This window comes from Podarcis erhardii (genome assembly GCF_964252035.2).
Source record: "Podarcis erhardii genome assembly, chromosome: 6".
NCBI classification, from domain to species: Eukaryota; Metazoa; Chordata; class Lepidosauria; order Squamata; family Lacertidae; genus Podarcis; species Podarcis erhardii.
In genome coordinates, this window is record NC_138510.1 from 91,184,283 (window position 1) to 91,206,213 (window position 21,931).

At 43.4% G+C, this 21,931-nt stretch overlaps 1 protein-coding gene across 2 annotated transcripts in view; it reads right to left on the bottom strand.

The window, feature by feature from the left end:
- LMX1A (LIM homeobox transcription factor 1 alpha) overlaps positions 1-21,931 on the bottom strand; it is an 83,445-nt gene that overhangs the window by 11,711 nt on the left and 49,803 nt on the right. For both annotated transcript variants that reach the window (XM_081866078.1, XM_081866079.1), the window contains one exon: positions 6,068-6,300. In XM_081866078.1, the coding sequence (XP_081722204.1) occupies positions 6,068-6,300 (233 nt within the window). The remainder of the gene's footprint in view (positions 1-6,067; positions 6,301-21,931) is intronic.

The window sequence follows — 21,931 nt, forward strand, 5'->3', positions numbered from 1 at the left end:
TAAAGTTAGAAGGAGTATGTAAAGATGAATTTTAAAAAGGGTGAAAGACTAGAGTTATATTATGTCAAATTTAAATAATATGGTATAAGTGACTAAATTATAAGGAATAGGTAAGAATGAACTAAAATGAGAAGAAGGATTGGAGACATAATAGGTTGAACTATATAATTGACAATGAGATTTGAAAGAGGGTAAGGATTTGCTGAATCTGATTGGGTAAATGGGAACACAAAAAAAGGAGATGTGAGGAAGTCAAGAAACAGAGTTAAATAAGTATAAAGTTAAAAGTTGGATTTTTTTCTTCTTTATATGTTTTATTATTGTTTTTTGGATGATTTTTTTTGATGTTTTTTGTGTATTTTTTCTGTATTCTGTGTATCTTTTTTGTATTTTTGACTATGTCTGTTTTTTTTCTTTGTGGTATGTATTTATGTGTTTTTTTTCTTTGTAAAATCATAATAAATATATTTTTTTTAAAAAAGAGAAACGGGCTGATCAGAAGGAACATTTTATCACATGTGGTGGGAATGTAAGAAAGTAAATGGGAAATGATATATAATGAGATGAAAAAGATGTTAAAATATACATTTCTATAAAAAACTAGAAGCATTTTTACTTGGCATTATAGGAGAGGATATTAATAGAAAGGATGTAAAATTGTTTTTATATCCAACAACAGCGGCAAGAGTATTGTTGGCTCAGAAATGGAAACAAGAAGAAATACCGACAAAAGAAGAATGGCAGACAAAATTAATGGATTACGCAGAATTGGATAAAATGCCAGGAAGGATTCGAAACCTGTGGGACCAGAGATTTACAGAAGATTGGAAGAAATATACAAACTATTTGAAGAGCAATCAACAAATTATGCTAGTAGGACTACAAGAAGTTTTGTAAGGAGAAATATGTGAAATATTGCAAAAAAGAGAAAGAAGAGAGATACCAGTTATGAGATTTAAATGAAATAGTGAAAATAAGAAATGTAAATCAAATAAATAGATTGGAAAATTTTCAGATGTGATTGATGGAAGTCAAAAAAGTTGTAAAAGATGTTAAAGTACGTTTAATTATTGTTGAAAATGATATGTTGAAAATTAATTTAAAAATTATATAAGTGAAAAAGAGAGAGAAACGGGCTGATCAAATATTTCCCACGTCTGTCCATATAGGAGAATGAAACAGGGAAATGCTTTGAAATGGATGGGGAAGGGGGGGGGAACAGTGCAGAGAAGTCTGGGGGAATCCCATCCCACGAAAGAAGAGTGGCCATGTTCCCCCGCCACCCCAGACACCTGCTCGCCAAATCCCTCCAAATGATGGAAAGTTGATTCTGCTTTAACGTGGCAATGCTTTTAATTAACTCTGCCTTTCAAGCCTTCCTCGAACAGGGTAGGAATTAATTAATCTTTAAGACTCCTCCTGGTGTCACATGGGAAAGGACTACAGGCGGTTTATATTGTCTGCCGTGACCTCTGCGCAACCCCAAGGCTCACTGGGGGAATGATGAAGAACCGGCTTCGTGTATGAAGATGAAGAAATTCTTTGGTTAGAGGGAATTAGGGAAAGGAGGGATGTTAGTACACTTTTAATTGGAAAGGGGGCTCCTCTTTCACAGGCGCCTGTTTACTTAGGCTTGGACACTGGGGCTCAAGGGAAGGAGTCATTGAACTGAGGGCTTTGCAGATTATGGGCAGCATATGGCTTCCAGTGATTTGCTCTTTATTTTCATTTTCTCATAAAGTGGTCCTAAGTTTGCATTGTGCTCCTTGTTCCCTTATGTTTCTGACTGGGTCTTTAAAGATACATATATGATGACTGGTCAATGCCATAATGTCATAGCCTCGCAACGCCATAATGTCATAGCCTCGCAATTAAATGTCACGGGGGAAAGTCTGTCCTTTCTCTTAGACAGAGAATGATAGAATCAAAGAATTGTAGAGTTGGAAGGGACCACGAGGGTCATCTAGTCCAACCCCCTGCAATGCAGGAATCTTTTGCCCAACGTGGGGCTTGAACCCACAGCCCTGAGATTAAGAGTCTAATGCTGTACTGACTGAGCTATGGAGTGCTCCACATTTATATTGCCACATTTATACTGGTGCTGGAAGTATGTTGGAGCAACTTCGGTTTTGAGCTGTAGAGGACATCAAGTTGTGCTCCATTGTCTTCTCTTCTAGGAATGTAGTGTAGCAGAGATCTAGGTTTGTGCAAGGAAAGTGAATTAAAGCACATTTTCTTTCTTTAGGGGGAAAGAAAGGTCAGATTGTCCTTAGGAAAGGGACACGGATGGGATAGATATAAGATATATGTTCAAAAATACGGTAAAGGTTCGCTATCTGTGCTAGCATTCGATTGACATTGGAGAGAGACTGAGTTAAGAAATAAGACCAAGGTTACATATTGATATAGGAATGTATTCGATAAAATGTAAAGAAATGTACAATAATAAGAGTACATTCATTTGTAAAAAAGGAATATACAACGGGATAGACAGGAAGGCCAAAGTGTTGGTATATATATGATTTTGGAATAGTTTTTTTGTCCTTGTGGTTTGTTGTTGTTGTTTTTTTCCTTTAAGTATATAAACTTTGTATACATGCTGAAAATTACAGTATAATAAGCCTTGTGATGTAATATGATAATGTTTGCCGATGTAACATAAGAACTTAAATAAATAAATAAATAAAGAAAACTTCAAGCAAAAGAAAAAGAAAAGGGACACGGACAAAAAAATGTGCGATAATGACACCACCAGGCAGATAAATCAAAATAAATGCCTGTTGTCACATGATCTCCTCACTAACAAATCAGAAACAATGCTCTGTAATGAGGAGACACCACATAACCTCGACATGAAGCTTTGTGCAAGCAAATCAGGACAAATGCTCCCTGAACAGGTCGTCTGGAGGAGTCCTTAATGTCTATTGTTTTTGCATTTCATTTCCATTTGGCTTCCCTCCGTTACTTTTTCAACCACCATATCTTTCCAATTTAGAATTACAATACGTGCATCTGATGAAATGGACTGTGGTCCTCAAAAGTTTCTGCCATAATCAATTTCTGCCACAAGACTCTTTATTGCTTTTGCCTCATTCTACTCAGTGTTCGGCGTGATATCAGAGTTGGGGCGTTGTGTTCAATTTCAGGAAATATTCCTGGAAGAAACCTGTGAATGGTACCTCTAAGGGGCAATCAGAGACGCATGACAACCTGGCAGCAAGCCGTGGAATGGGCCTGAGGCTCAATAGGCCAAGTCTGGCAGTCTCGGTCTTCTGCTCCATTGAGCCCAGTCTCCTTCTTGAAGAACGTGATGCAACTGCTCTCACTTCTGAGAACTATCTGGGCAGAGCAACTGAGTCTTTTCAATCAAACCTGGCTCTTTCTCATTGCGTATCTAGTTACTTCACTCTGTTTACCGCCCGTCTGCCAGAAGATGGCAGCATTTTGCTGGTTTTGTTCTACATGGCAGCTGTATTGTCTAATGTCACCTCTCTGTCAAAACTGTCATTATCAAAGCCATCAGGGTGCTGTTTGTGATGTGGGTGAGTGTGTGAGAGAGTCCGGTCCGTCCTACAATCCTAACCTTTCTCTGAAAAAGGTCTCATCCCCACTCTTGGATTTACAGCTGGCAAAAGAAGAAAGCTTTTCCTATGTACACTCATACTCAATCCTGCTCTCTGCTTCTTATCTCTCTCGTTGCTCCAACCAGAGCCAAGACTCTGACATGGAGGGAGAGGAATGCCAGGAGGGCCAGTGGCAGAAACTGCACAAGTGTTAAGGCCCCAGCACCCAAGCAAACAGTCTTTCAAGCCATAGACTGGAATCTTTGAAGGCAGCGCCCACTGAATCAGATTCTCCCAAGGGATTGGCACCCTCAGAACCACAGGGGGTATGGAAAAGCTCAGGAAGTGCCAAGAACCTGCTGAAATTGTCTGTCCCTTGTGATCTGTCCAGGGTACTGAAGGCCCAGTTGCTAACTTTGTTTCAACGTTTCTTGGTTTCTGATTGGACGTGCGGTCCCTGCCCACTGCTCAGCACTGCCCGCCCCTGACCCCGACCAAAGATTTGGAAGGTGATCTTGAGATGGAGGAAGAAATCAAGGAGACGACTAAAGGATAATGTGTTGTAACAACGAATCTCACACTGAAAGGATAGGTGCATGCTTGAGTCATGACAAAGAAACAAAGAGAATCATAAGAGGCAAGAAGGCTTCCTTCGGAAAATGAGAGTCTTGACCAAATGAGAACCAAAAAAAAGGGTACAAACTCAAGGAAAACGTATATCAGCAGAAAATAAGGCAAGCAAATAAAAAAAATGAGGAGGATATTGATAAAAACACTAAGAGCAATAGTTTTCTGGAAAAAAAATTAAATACATGAGAAGTAAGAAAGAGGTCAAGGAGACCATTGGGACATTAGATAACAAGGGACTGAAAGGGTGCAGACCCAGTAGATCCCTGAGATCTTCCCAAGAGGTTTTGTGCCGGAACTTGTGGAACATCATCTGGTCACCCTATAAAAGTGAGCGTTCTCCATAGTTGTGCCTGTCCTCTTGCACTCAGGAGGCATCAACCTTTGGGTGCTTCTGGCATTTATTAAAAGCTCGCTTGTTTGTTCCCCTGATTTGTAGCACTGATCCTACTGCCTTGAATGGTATGAGATACCTGTACTATTTTTGAAACTGAAATGGTTTTGAATGCATTTTTATTTACTTCTTTATAAACTGCTTCAAGATTTATTCACAATGTTAAGTGGGGGGGGGGATAATTGGGCAGTTCAAGACAATGCACAAGACTTGACAGAGTCCGAAACCTAGTTTTAACTGAGTTTACAAAACTACCTTTGGGCTGAGGCTGTGGCTGTTGGGCCACAATATATATCACTCCTCCTTGCAAAACAATTCCCTGTGCATGGAACACTAACATGTTGGGGAGAAGGCTAAGTCAGAACTGAGACACAATCCAGAAACAGGTTTGTGAGGGAACATTCTCCACAAAGTTTTTTGATGGATTAAGCAGATATGGAGTTATTTTAATCAGATACATGTTTGTTTCCTTGCTTGCTTGCTTGCTTGCTTGCTTGCTTGCTTGCTTGCTTGCTTGCTTGCTTGCTTGTTTTAAAGTTAGCTGTGTTTTATTCTATTGCTTTTAAATATTGCTCCCTTGAGCTTCAGCTGAAGCTCAACATCAAAAAAACGAAGATCATGGCCACTGGTCCTATCACCTCCTGGCAAATAGAAGGGGAAGAAATGGAGGCAGTGAGGGATTTTACTTTCTTGGGCTCCATGATCACTGCAGATGGTGACAGCAGTCACAAAATTAAAAGACGCCTGCTTCTTGGGAGAAAAGCAATGACAAGCCTAGACAGCATCTTAAAAAGCAGAGACATCACCTTGCCAACAAAGGTCCGTATAGTTAAAGCTATGGTTTTCCCAGTAGTGATGTATGGAAGTGAGAGCTGGACCATAAAGGAGGCTGACTGCTGAAATGATTGATGCTTTTGAATTATGGTGCTGGAGGAGACTCTTTAGAGTCCCATGGACTGCAAGAAGATCAAACCTATCCATTCTTAAGGAAATCAGCCCTGAGTGCTCACTGGAAGGACAGATTGTGAAGCTGAGGCTCCAATATGTTGGCCACCTCATGAGAAGAGAAGACTCCCTGGAAAAGACCCTGATGTTGGGAAAGATGGAGGGCACAAGGAGAAGGGGGCGACAGAGGAGGAGATGGTTGGACAGTGTTCTCGAAGCTACCAGCATGAGTTTGACCAAACTGCGGGAGGCAGTGGAAGACAGGAGAGCCTGGCGTGCTCTGGTCCATGGGGTCATGAAGAGTCGGACAAGAGTAAACAACTAAACAACAGCAACAACATTGCTCCCTTCCCCTGGGGTTGGTGTGAATCAGAAATAAAGAACAGATATTTTGCAGCCCAGAGGATTTCGAATTATAAAACTAAGAGCAGATTGGGGAATGTCACCGGGGAACATTTGATATCCTGACCCCCAAATATCACAACAAGAGCCCTTCTGTGGCAGACAGTAACCAGCAGCACCCTTAAGACCCTCTTACCAGAATCAGACGCAGTTGGGCTCACTAGGCTGAGTAGTTCACGCTCCTTCTCATAGTCGCTCTTGCAAAGCAGCTGGTCCTCCTTCAGGACAAATTCGTCCCCCTTCTGAAGCTGCTTCTCACAGACGCAACAGCAGAAGCAGCCTACGTGGTAGACACTTTTTTGGGCTCGCATGACGAACTCGCTGGGGGCAATGGCTCCAAAGCAGCTGCTGCACTTCACTGCAAAGAGTCTGCCATGCAAAAGTCCCAAAGCAGAGTGTTAGGTTTAGGCCTTGATTGGGATGGTCAGCTCAGCAGTGGGTTTGGAACAGACCCCATTACTCCCTTACGTTGCCCCCCAAAAGTTAAGGCTATCTTGTGCTGGAAACGGAAGGCAGAAATTGCTTGTTTTTCTTTCTCTGCAATGACATTGCCCCAAGCTTGCGCTTTAATCTCGCTTTTACTGACAATTTTTTGTGTCACTGAATTTCAGTTCAGGGCAACTAGGGTGCCCTCTGGCTTTCTGAGGAAAATCTCACTCTAGAACACAACTAGCCAAACACCCACCAGTTTGTAGCCCTTATGTCATGGGTTGGAGGGAATATCAACCTTTGAGCTTCTTGAACCTTGCAATAGCCATGGTGCAAGGTGGCAAAGCCCTGAACTAGTCTGAACTAAGGCGTTAAAATATTTCCTGGACTGTGTGCTGCTCCAGATTGTGGCGGGGGCAGAAGGGGTGGGGAATGACCCAAAGTTTCTCCACTTTAAACGACACACTGCTTTCTCATAAAAGGCAAGCAGGCCTCAAAGAAGAGAAGGGCTCGTCTTGCAGAGACAGGGTTGCCATTGCAAACTTTTGATTTCGAACATTCTGGCAAGTGGGCTGCACCTGTGACAGGTTGAGGGTTGAGGCAAAATGCAGAAACAGGTGTGAGAGTAATCTCTGTGATCTACTGCTGCCCGATCACCATATAGCTTTGCCCTCCCAGCACAACAAACACACATACAGTGCATGTATTTGGCAGCTCACGAGAGCCAATGGGGGGAATCACAAACCTGCAGACTTCAGTCTCACATGCAGCAATGTGTGAAAGTGTCACAGTGGCTGAGCTCAGAAACCTGAAGAGGGCCGTAACATGTCTACCCAGAAGCAAAAGGTTGCAGCAAAGAATGGAGTTCATGACTGGCTGTTGTACATGTACTGATCACATTGCAGAAATTATTATGAAGTATAAATAAAGAGCACAATAAGAGTTCTTAGAATACACTGCTTGCCTTCCAGTTAGATCTTGAATTTATCCAGACCTGGTCACCTAAACACAGGTTGCCGTAAATCTCTGTTGACTTAAAACACTTCCCTGCCACCTGAAATATCGCACATGATCTTGTACTGGATTGCTAGTCTAAGATCAAGTGATGAAAGACCTGCAACTAGTTTAAGACTCAAGAAACTTGAATTCTTGACATGGTTTAAGGTTGCCATGGCGAGAGAGCAGGGCTCTTGTTTCTTTAACAGCTGTGCGGCTGGCAGAAATTCAACTGGCTGGCCCTTTTTCTAGATTTCGTTTATGGGTTCGCCTGTAGACATGCTGTGCCTATCAATCATATTGCTCATGTTCAGCTCCTGGTTGATCCCTCCAGCCCATGAGTCAACGACACTTTATGGGGACCTTTTATGGGGTGGGCAGTGGGGACAGCTTCCTATCCCTGCCATATGCTTACTGAAACCAAGAGGGTCCAAATGGGGATTAGAGGGGATCTCACCTGGTTATGGGATGCGGGTGGCGCTGTGGGTTAAACCACAGAGTCTAGGACTTGATCAGAAGGTCACAGTTTGAATCCCCGCAACGGGGTGAGGTCCCATTGCTCGGTCCCTGCTCCTGCCAACCTAGCAGTTTGAAAGCAGGTCAAAGTGCAAGTAGATAAATAGGTATCGCTCTGGTGGGAAGATAAATGGCATTTCCGTGCAGTGCTCTGGTTCGCCAGAAGCAGCTTAGTCATGCTGGCCACATGACCCGGAAGCTGTACGCTGGCTCCCTCGGCCAATAAAGTGAGATGAGCGCCGCAACCCCAGAGTCAGTCATGACTGGACCTAATGGTCAGGGGTCCCTTTACCCTTTACCTTTTACCTTTTACACCTGGTTATGGCCTCTTCCACTATGGTGAGGTGTATATTTTTCTTTTAATAAATTATTCCTAATTTTGCATATATAAACAAAGTATAAATAAGTATATACAAATGTTCATGCAAATTGTGCCCTCTTTTGTGGATCCAATCCACATACAGTAAACATGCACAGAAAAAAGTAAAAGATAAAGGACCCCTGGACGGTTAAGTCCAGTCAAAGGCGTCTATGGGGTTGCGGCGTTCATCTTGCTTTCAGGCTGAGGGAGCTGGCGTTTGTCCACAGACAGTTTTCTGGGTCATGTGGACAGCATGACTAAACTGCTTCTGGCACAATGGGACACTGTGACAGAAACCAGAGCGCATGAAAATGCCATTTACCTTCCCACCACAGTGGTACTTGTTTATCTACTTTCACTGGCGTGCTTTTGAAATACTAGGTTGGCAGAAGCTGGGACAGAGCAACGGGAGCTCACCCCGTCATGGGGGTTCAAACCGCCAACCTTCCAATCGGCAAGCCCAAGAGGCTCAGTGGTTTACACCACAGCGCCACCTGCGTCCCATCTTGCTGGCATCCCTGTTATCCAGGGAGGAAGTTTACTACCTCATCTGTTGTTTGAATGAACTAGGCCTAGCCCTAAGGTTTTTGCTCCAGAACGCAGAAGCTGCTGTGACAAATCTTCACACTGGGAGCCAGTGTGGTGTAGTGGTTAAGAGCGGTAGACTCGTAATCTGGTGAACCGGATTCACTTCCCCATTCCTCCACATGCAGCTGCTGGGTTACAATGGGCCAGTCACACTTCTCTGAAGTCTCTCAGCCCCGCTCACCTCACAGAGTGTTTGTTGTGGGGGAGGAAGGGAAAGGAGAATGTTAGCCGCTTTGAGACTCCTTCAGGTAGTGATAAAGCGGGATATCAAATCCAAACACCTCCTCCTCTTCTTCTTCTTCTATGTACCCAAGATGCCCATTTTAAAGGTCAATTCATGTCTCTTTATCTCAATCATTTGGATCTCTTTTGAGATTTCCTATTAGTGGCCATTATGGCAAAACTCTGCAAGAGCTAGGCTTGTTTCTTTACAAATGTCCACTTAAGGATTTTCTTAATTTCATTATAGATCATTTCCCAGTAGGCCTTAATCTTTGGGCAGGTCCACCAAAGGTGATAAAAGGTTCCTTCACATTCATTACACTTCCAGCAATTGTTATTGGGCAAATGATATATCTTTGCAAGCTTGACTGGGGTCATGTACCACCTATAGATCATTTTCATTATGTTCTCTTTCAGGGCACTACATGCCGTAAATTTAATACCTGTGGTCCATAACTGCTCCCAGTCAGCAAACATAATATCATGACCAATATCTTGTGCCCACTTAATCATGGCTGATTTAACCGTTTCATCTTGTGTGTTCCATTTTAGCAGCAGATTATACATTCTAGACAAATTCTTAGTATTGGGTTCTAGCAATTCTGTTTCTAACTTTGACCTCTCCTTCTGAAATCCTAGTTTTCTGTCCTGCTTAAAAGTTTCATTAATCTGGTAGTAATGTAACCAATCTCGGACTTTAGGTTTCAATTTCTCAAAACTCTGTAGTTTCAACTTTTCACCATCATATTCTATAATTTCACAATATTTTGGCCAGTCTGTATCCATGTTCAATCTTTTTACCGCCTTAGCTTCCATTGGTGACAGCCACCTGGGGGTTTTACTTTCAAACAAATCTTTATATCGATTCCATACATTATACAATGCTTTCCTAATAATATGATTTTTAAAATTTCTATGTACCTTTACCTTGTCATACCATAAATATGCATGCCAACCAAAACTATTATCATAACCTTCCAAGTCCAGAATGTCTGTATTCTCAAGAAGTAGCCATGGTTTCAGCCAGCAAAAAGCTGCTGCTTCATAATAAAGTTTTAAGTCCGGCAGGGCAAAGCCCCCTCTATCCTTTGCATCAGTCAAAATCTTAAATTTAATTCTGGGTTTTTTGCCCTGCCAGACAAATTTAGATATATCTTTCTGCCACTTCTTGAAACAGTCCATCTTATCTAAAATTTGCAATGTCTGGAACAAAAACAACAATCTCGGCAATACATTCATCTTAATTACAGCAATTCGGCCTAACAAGGAAAGTCTCAATCTTGACCATATATCGAAATCTTTCTTCACTTCAGCCCAGCATTTCTCATAGTTATCTTTAAATAGGTTCACATTCTTAGATGTTAAATTCACCCCCAGATATTTTACCTTTTTAGTAATTTCCAAACCAGTTTCTCTTTGAAAACTGTCTTTTTCCCCCACCGTAAGATTTTTTTCCAACACCTTTGTCTTGTGTTTATTCAATTTAAAACCTGCTACCTGACCAAATATTTCAATAAGTTCCAGAACTCTTTTTGTACTAGTTTCTGGCTGTTGTAATGTCAAAACTAAGTCATCTGCAAATGCTCTTAGCTTATAATGTTTAGTTCCGACCTGTATACCTTTAACCAGCTGGTCTCTTCTAATCATATTAAGGAAAACCTCCAGTACCGATATAAACAATAGAGGGGAAATTGGGCATCCCTGTCGTGTCCCTTTCTCTATTGGAATTTCATCCATAACCATACCATTTACAATAAGTTTGGCCTTTTGCTCAGAATAAATTGCACTTATACCATTTTCAAAGTTCTTGCCTACCCCCATTCCTTGGAGATTCCTCTTCATAAAGCTCCAACAAATATTGTCAAAGGCTTTCTCTGCATCCACAAAAATCAAAACAGCTTTTCTATTTATATCAGTTTCCAAAAGTTCTAGAATATCTATAATATTCCTCACATTGTCTGACAATTGCCTGCCTGGTAGAAAGCCTGTTTGGTCCCTGTGAATCTCCTCTAACAAAACCTTTTTGAATCTTTTTGCTAGAATGTCTGCAAAAATTTTATAATCCACATTCAAAAGTGATATAGGGCGGTAATTCTTAACTTGATGTTTCTCAGTTTCTGTCTTTGGTATAAGTGAGATGAATGCTTCCTTCCACGATTCGGGAGCCTTTTTCCCCTCCAAAATTTGATTGCAGACTTCTTTCAGTGGTTGTATTAACCAATCCTTCAATACTTTATAATATCTCGCAGTTAGTCCATCTGGTCCTGGTGATTTTCCCAACTTCATATCCTGGATGGCACTCTCTATTTCTTGATCTGTAATTTTCTCATTTAAACTCCTTCTGTTGTTTTCAGAGATTTTTGATAGTCCGTATTTTCCAATAAATTCTTCTATCTCCTGTTCATTTTTTGGCCCTTGTTTGTATAATTTCTTAAAGAAACTTTGAAAACAATTACTTATCTCATTTGGTTTATTAATAGACTTCCCATCTACTTCGAGTGATGTCACTGTATTCAGTTTTTGTCTCTTTTTCAGTTGCCAAGACAGTAGCTTCCCACATTTATCTGCAGACTCAAAAGTCTTTTGTCTCATTTGTTTAATTTTCCATTCTATTTCCTGGTTCATCAATTCCATATATTGTGTTTGATAAAATTTTATTTCTCTTAATATCTCCTGGGATTTAGGCTTAGATCTCAGTTTCTTCTCTCCTTCTTTTATTAGATTCCAAATTTTCTCTTTCTTCTCATTCTGTTTTTTCCTCTTTATTGAATTCTGTTGTATTAGGAAGCCACGCATCACGGCTTTACTTGCGTCCCAAATGATTCTTTTTTCTGTGTCTGATCTCAAATTGATCTCGAAGTAGTCTTTAAGTGTTTTTTGGGCCTTTTTGCAAATTTCCTCATCTCCAAAGAGGGTGTCATTCATTCTCCATCTAAAGGTTCCAGCTGTTGTCAGTTTCATTTCCATCTTGACAGCATTGTGGTCAGAGCAGGTCTTTGGGCAGATTTCTGTTTTTTTAACCTTTGATGCCAGATTACTAGAAATCCATATTTGATCAATTCTAGTCCATGTCATTTTTGCTTCAGAGAAGAAGGTCCCCTCCCTTTCCAGAGGGTTCCTAGTTCTCCAAATATCAATCAGATCCATAGTGTCAGTCAGGTCAAAAAAAGTCTTTGGTAGTCTTCCATCATTAGATATTGTTTGTCTTTGGGCCTTATCCATATTTGTAGAGACGACTCCATTCATGTCACCCATCATTATAATTTTAAAGTCCAAAAAGTCCATTAAAGTCTCATGCAACTTCTTGAAGAATTCAGCCTTCCCCTCATTTGGTGCATAAACTCCAACAATCAATGTTTTTTCTCCATGAATTTGGATTTCCACTGCCAGGTATCTTCCTTGGTCATCCTTAAAGATCAATTTTGGTTCAAATTTTTCCTTGACATAAATCACAACTCCTCTTTTCTTGACTCTATCTGATGATATAAATTCTTGTCCTAATCTCTTGTTTGTTAAAAGTTTTCTATGTATCCTGGCAATGTGGGTTTCTTGTAAACAGATTACATCTAGATGTTCCTTCTTTAATAAATGAAATACTTGGCCCCTTTTTCGAGGGTGGTTCAAGCCATTGCAGTTCCAACTGAAGAGTTGCAGAGACATTTTGGTTACTGGGTAGATCTTCCACCGACTGCACCAAGTTGTTGTTCCTCCTCGGTCGGTGCTCGGTTCAGTCCAAAAGATAGATTTGAGATGTCCGGTACTTCCTCCTCACTGACAGTTCCTTTCTGAAGATCCTCTTGATTTCTTTCCAAAAAAAACTCTTTATCCTGGTTTGTTTTTATTTTAATTTTCTTCCCTTTGAAGCTAAAGGACAGCCCTTGTGGAAATTCCCACCTGAATGGGATATTATTCTTCTTAAGTAGATCAACTAGTTCTTTAAATTGAGATCTAACCTCCAAAAAATATTTAGGAATATCCTTGAAGATTTGAATCTGAGAATTTTTAATGACCAAGGCCTTCTGGAAGTGTAGGTTCAATATTTTGTCTCTTTGTTCCTTTGATCCTAAGGTAATTAAACAATCTCTTGGCTTCTTCCCTTGCTTCCTGCCAATCCGAAAGGCTGAAGTTATCATAAATTCATCTTCCTCTCCATCTAGCTCATCATTCCAGAAGTCTTGAAATTTATCTGTGAGGAATTCCCCAAGCTTGTCCTCTTCCTCTTCTGGAACCAGTCTTAATTTCAGATTCTTACTTTTCCTTTCCAGTTCTAGTAGGGCTAATGCTGAATCATGTTCATGTACTTTTTTTACAATAGGCGCAAACTTTCCTTTGGTTTCTTCAGCAGTGGACCTAGCACTCTCAGCTATTCTCCTTGTTTCCGTAGATTCTTGAACCAAACGGTTTATAGAATCTGTATTAGATGAAATTATTGTTGTATTCAAGTCTAGTCTTGTTGTCAACTCCGTCAGTTTCTTAGAGTTCTCTGTAGACTGTTTGGTAAGTTCTGCAGATTGCTTAGTGAGTACTTCTAGTGACTGATTTATTTTAAGCAGGGCCTGTGTCATTGACTCCATTGATGCTGCTGTTATTTTTTCTTGTGCAGCTGCTGCTCCTGATAAGGAGCCTCTTTTTTGAGCTTGTTTTTGAGCCTGCTTTGTTTTACTTCTTGTTGAAATCTCTTCTGGCGGGTTGCTCATAACTCAAGGTCATTCACACAGGAAAGTTGCAAGTGGAAAATCCCACTGGATACACCGTAATGTAACTAAAGCCCTCTAGAGGAGGAAATTGTAACCATCCAAAGGCACCCAGAACAAAGAAACAGAAAGTCCAAAGGCAAAAGTCCCATTAAAAGTCTTTAGTTTGTAGCACTTTACTGTTAGAATTGTAATCCACCAAAGTCCCAAGTATGTTTCAAAATAAGTCTTATTTTGTAGCCGCTGTCCTTTGACAGCTCACTTGACAGTTCCTTTTTTCAGGCGATCGCTGCTCCGGCAGCCTGGCCAGAAGTATCAGCAGCAGAGGTTTTTTATTCCTTATCCCTTTCTTTTGCAGGTTAAATTAGTTCTGTTTCCTCCCCCCCTTCTCCTGCACAACAGGGGGGAGATCCTTTCAATGTCTGGTTTAATAAGAGTTAAAAGGAAAGTCCATTTAAACACAGCTTAATCTTTTCATTGCTCCGTTAATCATGCAGCTCCGGGAGGCTGACTTCCTTAATTTTTGCCTTCCCGTTTTCAGCCAAATCTTCTGAATTTTTTAAGTCCCGTTTTACTTTTGCGATCTTACTCACGGGTATTGTTGTTGCCAATCGTTGATTTCAGAAAGGAATCGGCGCTCTCCGTTAATGGCGACGCGGCTTCACTCCGTAAGCTGGGTAGCGATCCTCAGCACCGCGCTCACCCCGATGCCGCTCCGGAGCCTTTAAAAAGGCTCTTTCACGATACCGGGGGGCGCAAAGGTGCCCACCGAATCTCCTTGCTCACAGGCTTCAGCGCCTGTGATTTTAGGGGTCCCCCGCTTGCCGTAGCGGGTAAGACCCGAACTTACGGAGCAGTCCTGCCTCGGAGCTCGAGGCTAGGACCGCCATCAAACGCTGGCGCCGACCGGAAGTCTCCAAGAAACTTGAATTCTTGACATGGTTTAAGGTTGCCATGGCGAGAGAGCAGGGCTCTTGTTTCTTTAACAGCTGTGCGGCTGGCAGAAATTCAACTGGCTGGCCCTTTTTCTAGATTTCGTTTATGGGTTCGCCTGTAGACATGCTGTGCCTATCAATCATATTGCTCATGTTCAGCTCCTGGTTGATCCCTCCAGCCCATGAGTCAACGACACTTTATGGGGACCTTTTATGGGGTGGGCAGTGGGGACAGCTTCCTATCCCTGCCATATGCTTACTGAAACCAAGAGGGTCCAAATGGGGATTAGAGGGGATCTCACCTGGTTATGGGATGCGGGTGGCGCTGTGGGTTAAACCACAGAGTCTAGGACTTGATCAGAAGGTCACAGTTTGAATCCCCGCAACGGGGTGAGGTCCCATTGCTCGGTCCCTGCTCCTGCCAACCTAGCAGTTTGAAAGCAGGTCAAAGTGCAAGTAGATAAATAGGTATCGCTCTGGTGGGAAGATAAATGGCATTTCCGTGCAGTGCTCTGGTTCGCCAGAAGCAGCTTAGTCATGCTGGCCACATGACCCGGAAGCTGTACGCTGGCTCCCTCGGCCAATAAAGTGAGATGAGCGCCGCAACCCCAGAGTCAGTCATGACTGGACCTAATGGTCAGGGGTCCCTTTACCCTTTACCTTTTACCTTTTACACCTGGTTATGGCCTCTTCCACTATGGTGAGGTGTATATTTTTCTTTTAATAAATTATTCCTAATTTTGCATATATAAACAAAGTATAAATAAGTATATACAAATGTTCATGCAAATTGTGCCCTCTTTTGTGGATCCAATCCACATACAGTAAACATGCACAGAAAAAAGTAAAAGATAAAGGACCCCTGGACGGTTAAGTCCAGTCAAAGGCGTCTATGGGGTTGCGGCGTTCATCTTGCTTTCAGGCTGAGGGAGCTGGCGTTTGTCCACAGACAGTTTTCTGGGTCATGTGGACAGCATGACTAAACTGCTTCTGGCACAATGGGACACTGTGACAGAAACCAGAGCGCATGAAAATGCCATTTACCTTCCCACCACAGTGGTACTTGTTTATCTACTTTCACTGGCGTGCTTTTGAAATACTAGGTTGGCAGAAGCTGGGACAGAGCAACGGGAGCTCACCCCGTCATGGGGGTTCAAACCGCCAACCTTCCAATCGGCAAGCCCAAGAGGCTCAGTGGTTTACACCACAGCGCCACCTGCGTCCCATCTTGCTGGCATCCCTGTTATCCAGGGAGGAAGTTTACTACCTCATCTGTTGTTTGAATGAACTAGGCCTAGCCCTAAGGTTTTTGCTCCAGAACGCAGAAGCTGCTGTGACAAATCTTCACACTGGGAGCCAGTGTGGTGTAGTGGTTAAGAGCGGTAGACTCGTAATCTGGTGAACCGGATTCACTTCCCCATTCCTCCACATGCAGCTGCTGGGTTACAATGGGCCAGTCACACTTCTCTGAAGTCTCTCAGCCCCGCTCACCTCACAGAGTGTTTGTTGTGGGGGAGGAAGGGAAAGGAGAATGTTAGCCGCTTTGAGACTCCTTCAGGTAGTGATAAAGCGGGATATCAAATCCAAACACCTCCTCCTCTTCTTCTTCTTCTATGTACCCAAGATGCCCATTTTAAAGGTCAATTCATGTCTCTTTATCTCAATCATTTGGATCTCTTTTGAGATTTCCTATTAGTGGCCATTATGGCAAAACTCTGCAAGAGCTAGGCTTGTTTAGCTAGAGATATGACAACTTTACTGTAGACCAGGGGTGGCCAACTTCCAAGAGACTGTGATCTACTCACAGAGTTAAAAACTGGGAGTGATCTACCCCCTTTTGGGGGGTTCAGGTCAAGTTGTTAAGCTTTTTTTAGGAAGGAAAACCCTGTTTTGGGGGGTTCGGGTCAAGGTTGATGAGATGCCCATCAAAATGAAGCTGCTTCCAGGTGCTCAGCTCTTGTGAGAGTAAATGTGAGCTTTGCTAAACCTTAATGACAAAGCAAGGTACCTCAATTCCAAGGTCTCCTGGCTCCAATCGTGGTATCTCTGTCTCCAAATACCAAACAGTATCAGGTTTCCAGATGGGTTGTTAAGCTAAGGTTACCAGATTTTTTTCCCAATGAATCCGGGGACACTTTAAAAAAATAAATAAATACTACACGTTCGGGACGTTGATGCTGCAGCGATGGCGGTGGCAGAGGGGCGATTGCCCCCTTGACCTCAACCGCGATCTTTCCCCTTCCTCCGAGGCTTATATCTCCTTTCTCCATGAGCCTGGGCAGCCCCTGAGTTGTTGGTTCTTTGGAGGGGGGGAGCGGTGCGCGGTGGATCAGGCATGGAAGGCGGAGAAGGAGAGCAGAGAGTGGCGGTGAGGCTTGGGCAACACGATGCCTCCCTTCCCATCAGAGCAGCCCCAATCCCATTCCTACTTGCGTGAAAGCAGGAGGGGGTGGGATCCCTCAGCTGGGAAGGGAGGCTTCCTGTTGCCTAACTGAGAGATCCCTGCTCCCTCCCGCTTGCACACAAGCTCTGATAGGCAGCGTGAAGCCTCCCTTCACAGCTTAGTTGCTGGGGTCAGGGAAGGTGTAGGCAGCCCGGTAGCTGCATCTTCAAGCCGCTGCACCACTATCATATGGGGACTTCCGAGCAGCTCCTGAAGCCAGCCAGAGCCAACTGCTCCGGGCTGCTGAGACTGTCACCGCTGCGTTTCCTGGGGACATTAGATGAAATCCAGGGACATTCCGGGGATGGAATTTGTCCGGGGACTTATTTGCAAATCCGGGGACTGTCCCCGGGAAACGGGGACGTCTGGTAACCCTATGTTAAGCTTACACCACAGGGGCTACATTATATGAAAGGCAGGGATCCAACATGGAATGCCATACATAAATCTAATTGCAGGTCATCACAACAATTGTGATGACCTTCTTTGCTCAGTGGCACACAAAAACTTACAACCGCCCTTGCCGTTCCTGGTCTTGCTTATCTTTCTACTTATCTGACTGAAGACGAAAGACCAGATATGTAATAATTCTGCAGATGTCCAAAACTGTTGTAACGGGAGCATAATTTATTGTAATTATTGTAAGCTCTTTTCTTCCTAATGATTATTAGTGTTGAACTGAACATAGCATGCACAAACTTTTGTGGAGCCATTTCCAGCAACTTGGGCGGAGGCTTAGCAAATGCGTATACTTGTCTATTAGGTGGGGGTCTTACCATGACTGAGGCAGCAGAAGGCCCCCCCATCCAGTAAAAATGCTTTCCCCCTCCTTCAAACTGTGGCAGAGCAGCACAGCAGACTGCTGTTTTGATGGCAATGTCCGAGGGGGGAGAAGAGGAGATATTAGATGGTAATGTTTTCATTGTGGAAAAGCAAATCGAAAACCACAGCAGCCTTGTCAATAATGCCACCCGCCCCTGAAAAGTAGTCAAGTTTTCACCAAGCTCTCCAAAATCATTCCAGTCTCAGGGTGCATTTTCAGCTTACCAAATACTCCAGCCTTACCCCAAGGTATGTACAGTGGTACCTTGGTTTACGAAATTAATCCGTTCCCAAAGTCTGTTCTTAAACCAAAGCATTCTTAAACCAAGGCGTGCTTTCCCCATAGCAGTGGGGGACTCAATTTACAAATGGAACACACTCAACAGGAAGCGAAACATGTTCTTATTCCAAGGCAAAGTTCACAAACCAAAACACCTACTTCTGGGTTTGCAGCGTTCTTAATCCAAGTTGTTCATAAACAAAGCTGTTCTCAAAACAAGGTACCACTGTATCTGCTTTTTCATTTTTTAAGTGTGCCCCCCCAGACCTTCATTTCGTCTATTATTTATTGTTCCCAATAATGAAATATTGAAATATATTACTGATTGAAGCAACAAGAAGAAGCCGGGCTGATTATGAAAGGGGGCTTCTTCTCCCTGCAAAATGGACCACCAGTGGTTGTTGCTGGAAGAAAAGAACAATGAAAATGCAGACAGACAGCCGCAAGGCGCTGCACCACATCATATCTCAAATTCAGCCCAGGGAGGAAGAAAAGATAATCTTCCAGTCCTGGCCAGGGATAGCAGCAGGAGGAGGTACGATCCTGTGGTAGACACAGCACTGAGCTGCCTGGTAACAGGAGACATGAGAATGAGCTTGACCCACTGACGGATGGGAGATTCCTTCGCTGACTTTCTGAAGCACCACTTAACTCTGACAAGCCTGTGGTTTTTGTAAGATGAGCTAACACCACACTGGATATTGTGCTATGCCAGATATTTGGCTCTTATTCTGCCGAGAAGATGCAGAAAACAAAACCCACCATATGGGGAAGCTAATTGCAAACACTTGCTGCTCTTACTAAGGGTACTATTTTTCAAAGGTCTGCTGAGATCCGGCAACAGCAGCAGTGAGAGCATCCAGCAAACATGCGTGCTCATGCAGCCGGGGCCCTGCCACACTGGAGACAAAAGATCAGCGCTCCGAATGGTTCGCAAGGACAAAATGTATCTCCTCTCCCTCCCTGACCCTCTCAAACCCCAGATGGGCGAGTGCTGCTACAGAATCTCCACTAACAGTGACTTCACAGATTACATGAGGGTGAGATGAGAAGTCAACTAGCCTACTGAGAAGTCAGTATGCGGATGATACCCAGCTCTACCTCTCTTTTAAATCAGAACCAGTGAAGGCGGTGAAGGTCCTGTGTGAGTGTCTGGAGGCGGTTGGAGGATGGATGGCGGCTAACAGACTGAGGTTGAATCCTGACAAGACAGAAGTACCGTTTTGGGGGGACAGGAGGCGGGCAGGTGTGGAGGATTCCCTGGTCCTGAATGGGGTAACTGTGCCCCTGAAGGACCAGGTGCGCAGCCTGGGAGTCATTTTGGACTCACAGCTGTCCATGGAGGCACAGGTTAAATCTGTGTCCAGGGCAGCTGTTTACCAGCTCCATCTGGTACGTAGGCTGAGACCCTATCTGCCTGCGGACTGTCTCGCCAGAGTGGTGCATGCTCTGGTTATCTCCCGCTTGGACTACTGCAATACACTCTACGTGGGGCTACCTTTGAAGGTGACTCGGAAACTACAACTAATCCAGAATGCGGCAGCTAGACTGGTGACTGGGGGTGGCCGCCGAGACCACATAACACCGGTCTTGAAAGACCTACATTGGCTCCCAGTACGTTTCCGAGCACAATTCAAAGTGTTGGTGCTGACCTTTAAAGCCCTAAACGGCCTCGGTCCAGTATACCTGACGGAGCGTCTCCACCCCCATCATTCTGCCCGGACGCTGAGGTCCAGCGCTGAGGGCCTTCTGGCGGTTCCCTCATTGCGAGAAGCAAAGCTACAGGGAACCAGGCAGAGGGCCTTCTCGGTAGTGGCGCCCACCCTGTGGAACGCCCTCCCACCAGATGTCAAAGCGATAAACAACTACCTGACATTCAGAAGACAGCTTAAGGCAGCCCTGTTCAGGGAAGTTTTTAACGTGTGATATTTTACTGTATTTTTGGTTTCTATGGAAGCCGCCCAGAGTGGCTGGGGAGGCCCAGCCAGATGGGCGGGGTATAAATAATAAATTATTATTATTATTATTATTATTATTATTATTATTATTATTATTCCTCTCTGCCCCCCAGGCCTTGTTTTCATTTCATTATTTCATTACTTGATAGGATAGAGGCCACAGGCTATCACCAAATCTAACACCTGATATAAAACTATCCAGAGCAACTGAAGGAGTTGCAATCAGGTGCCGCTGATGATACATTTGCCTTCTTTAACTGACTTTCCTTGGCACAAAGCGTTAATTGTGAGGCTATCACAGATGGAAGGGGGGGTGGAAATAGATGGGATTTGCAGGGCTGCCCCTCCCAACGAACAACATTTTTCTGACATGACAGAACAGAAAGGAACGTGATTGACAGGGGCTTCTAGATTGTTGTTACCATGATAGTTGCATGTGACGCATTTGAAGTATGACCTTCAAATCCCTCCAGAACAGGCCGTGGAGAGTCAGGGATTCCATGATAAATACTGGACGGACACAATTCACAAACTCCCTCCATCTCCTTATCCCACAGTTTAGCTGCCATTAATGTGCATAATGCGTTTTCTCCATCTGAAAGGAAATGGAAACTGGGGGGGCGGGGAGGGAGAGAGGAGGAACAAACTGCTCCCCCCAAATCAGGTTGCTTGGAGGGTGGTCCCCCTGCGCCCCCCCCCCACCAGTGCAGTGCTTAGAAAAACACAGAAGCCCAGGCTGAGAATGAGGCAGTTGGTGGGTGATTCTATCCTGTGGGCTCTGGGCAGCTGATAGCAATTGCATCAGAATCCATTGCTGTCTCCAAAGGACTCACCATTTATTAAGTTTGAAGGCTTAAGGAAACAAAGACGGGCAAAGAGAAAACAATAAATTCCATCCACACCCTATTCCGTCCTTGCTGTGCTTATTCTCTTAAGTTTCTTTCAAAACACAAAGTTTCTTCTACAGTAGTTTCACTTCCCCATCTAATTTTTTTTTAATCAAAAATGCACAATTAAAAGGAAATGAAATAATACATTAAAACGATGATAAAACTTTGGTTCGTTTATGCTTCTTTTACCATGTTGGAACGATCAACGATGTGGACATACCGTAAACAATGCCGTCAAGCTTTCTTTCTGATATTTGGTAAGTCTTGAGGTAAATCTGAGTTTGAGATAATAACAGCTTGCGTTGGTAATACTCTGGTTGGTTTTCTGGGTTGTGGATCGGAGGTACAGTGGTACCTCAGGTTAAGAACTGAATTTGTTCTGGAGGTCCGTTCTTAACCCAAAACTGTTCTTAACCTTAAGCACCACTTTAGCCTATGGGGCTTCCTGCTGCTGCGCAGCCATCGTGCGATTTCTGTTCTCATCCTGAAGCAAAGTTCTTAACCTGAGGTACTATTTCTGGCTTAGCAGAGTCTGTAACCTGAAGCGTCTGGAGGATTGATTGCAGAGGGTGATATTAGGCAAGGGTTCTGCCCCTTGATATTCACATTATGGGATCCCTCAAGTATCCATTGTGTTCAACTTTCAAATGAAGTCAGAGAGTATGGAGATGGTGTCAGTGATACACTGATAGCACCTGTCTCTATCTGTGTTCCCAAGCTGAGCCAAGTGTGGCTCATTTGGAAGCCATAATGCCCCAGATGAGAGTGAAAAAATACTGAAACTCAATCTTGACAAGGTGGAGGTTCTGTTGGTTGGTGGCTTGTCTGGCCAGAGATGTGATATGCAACCAACTCTGGAAGGGCCT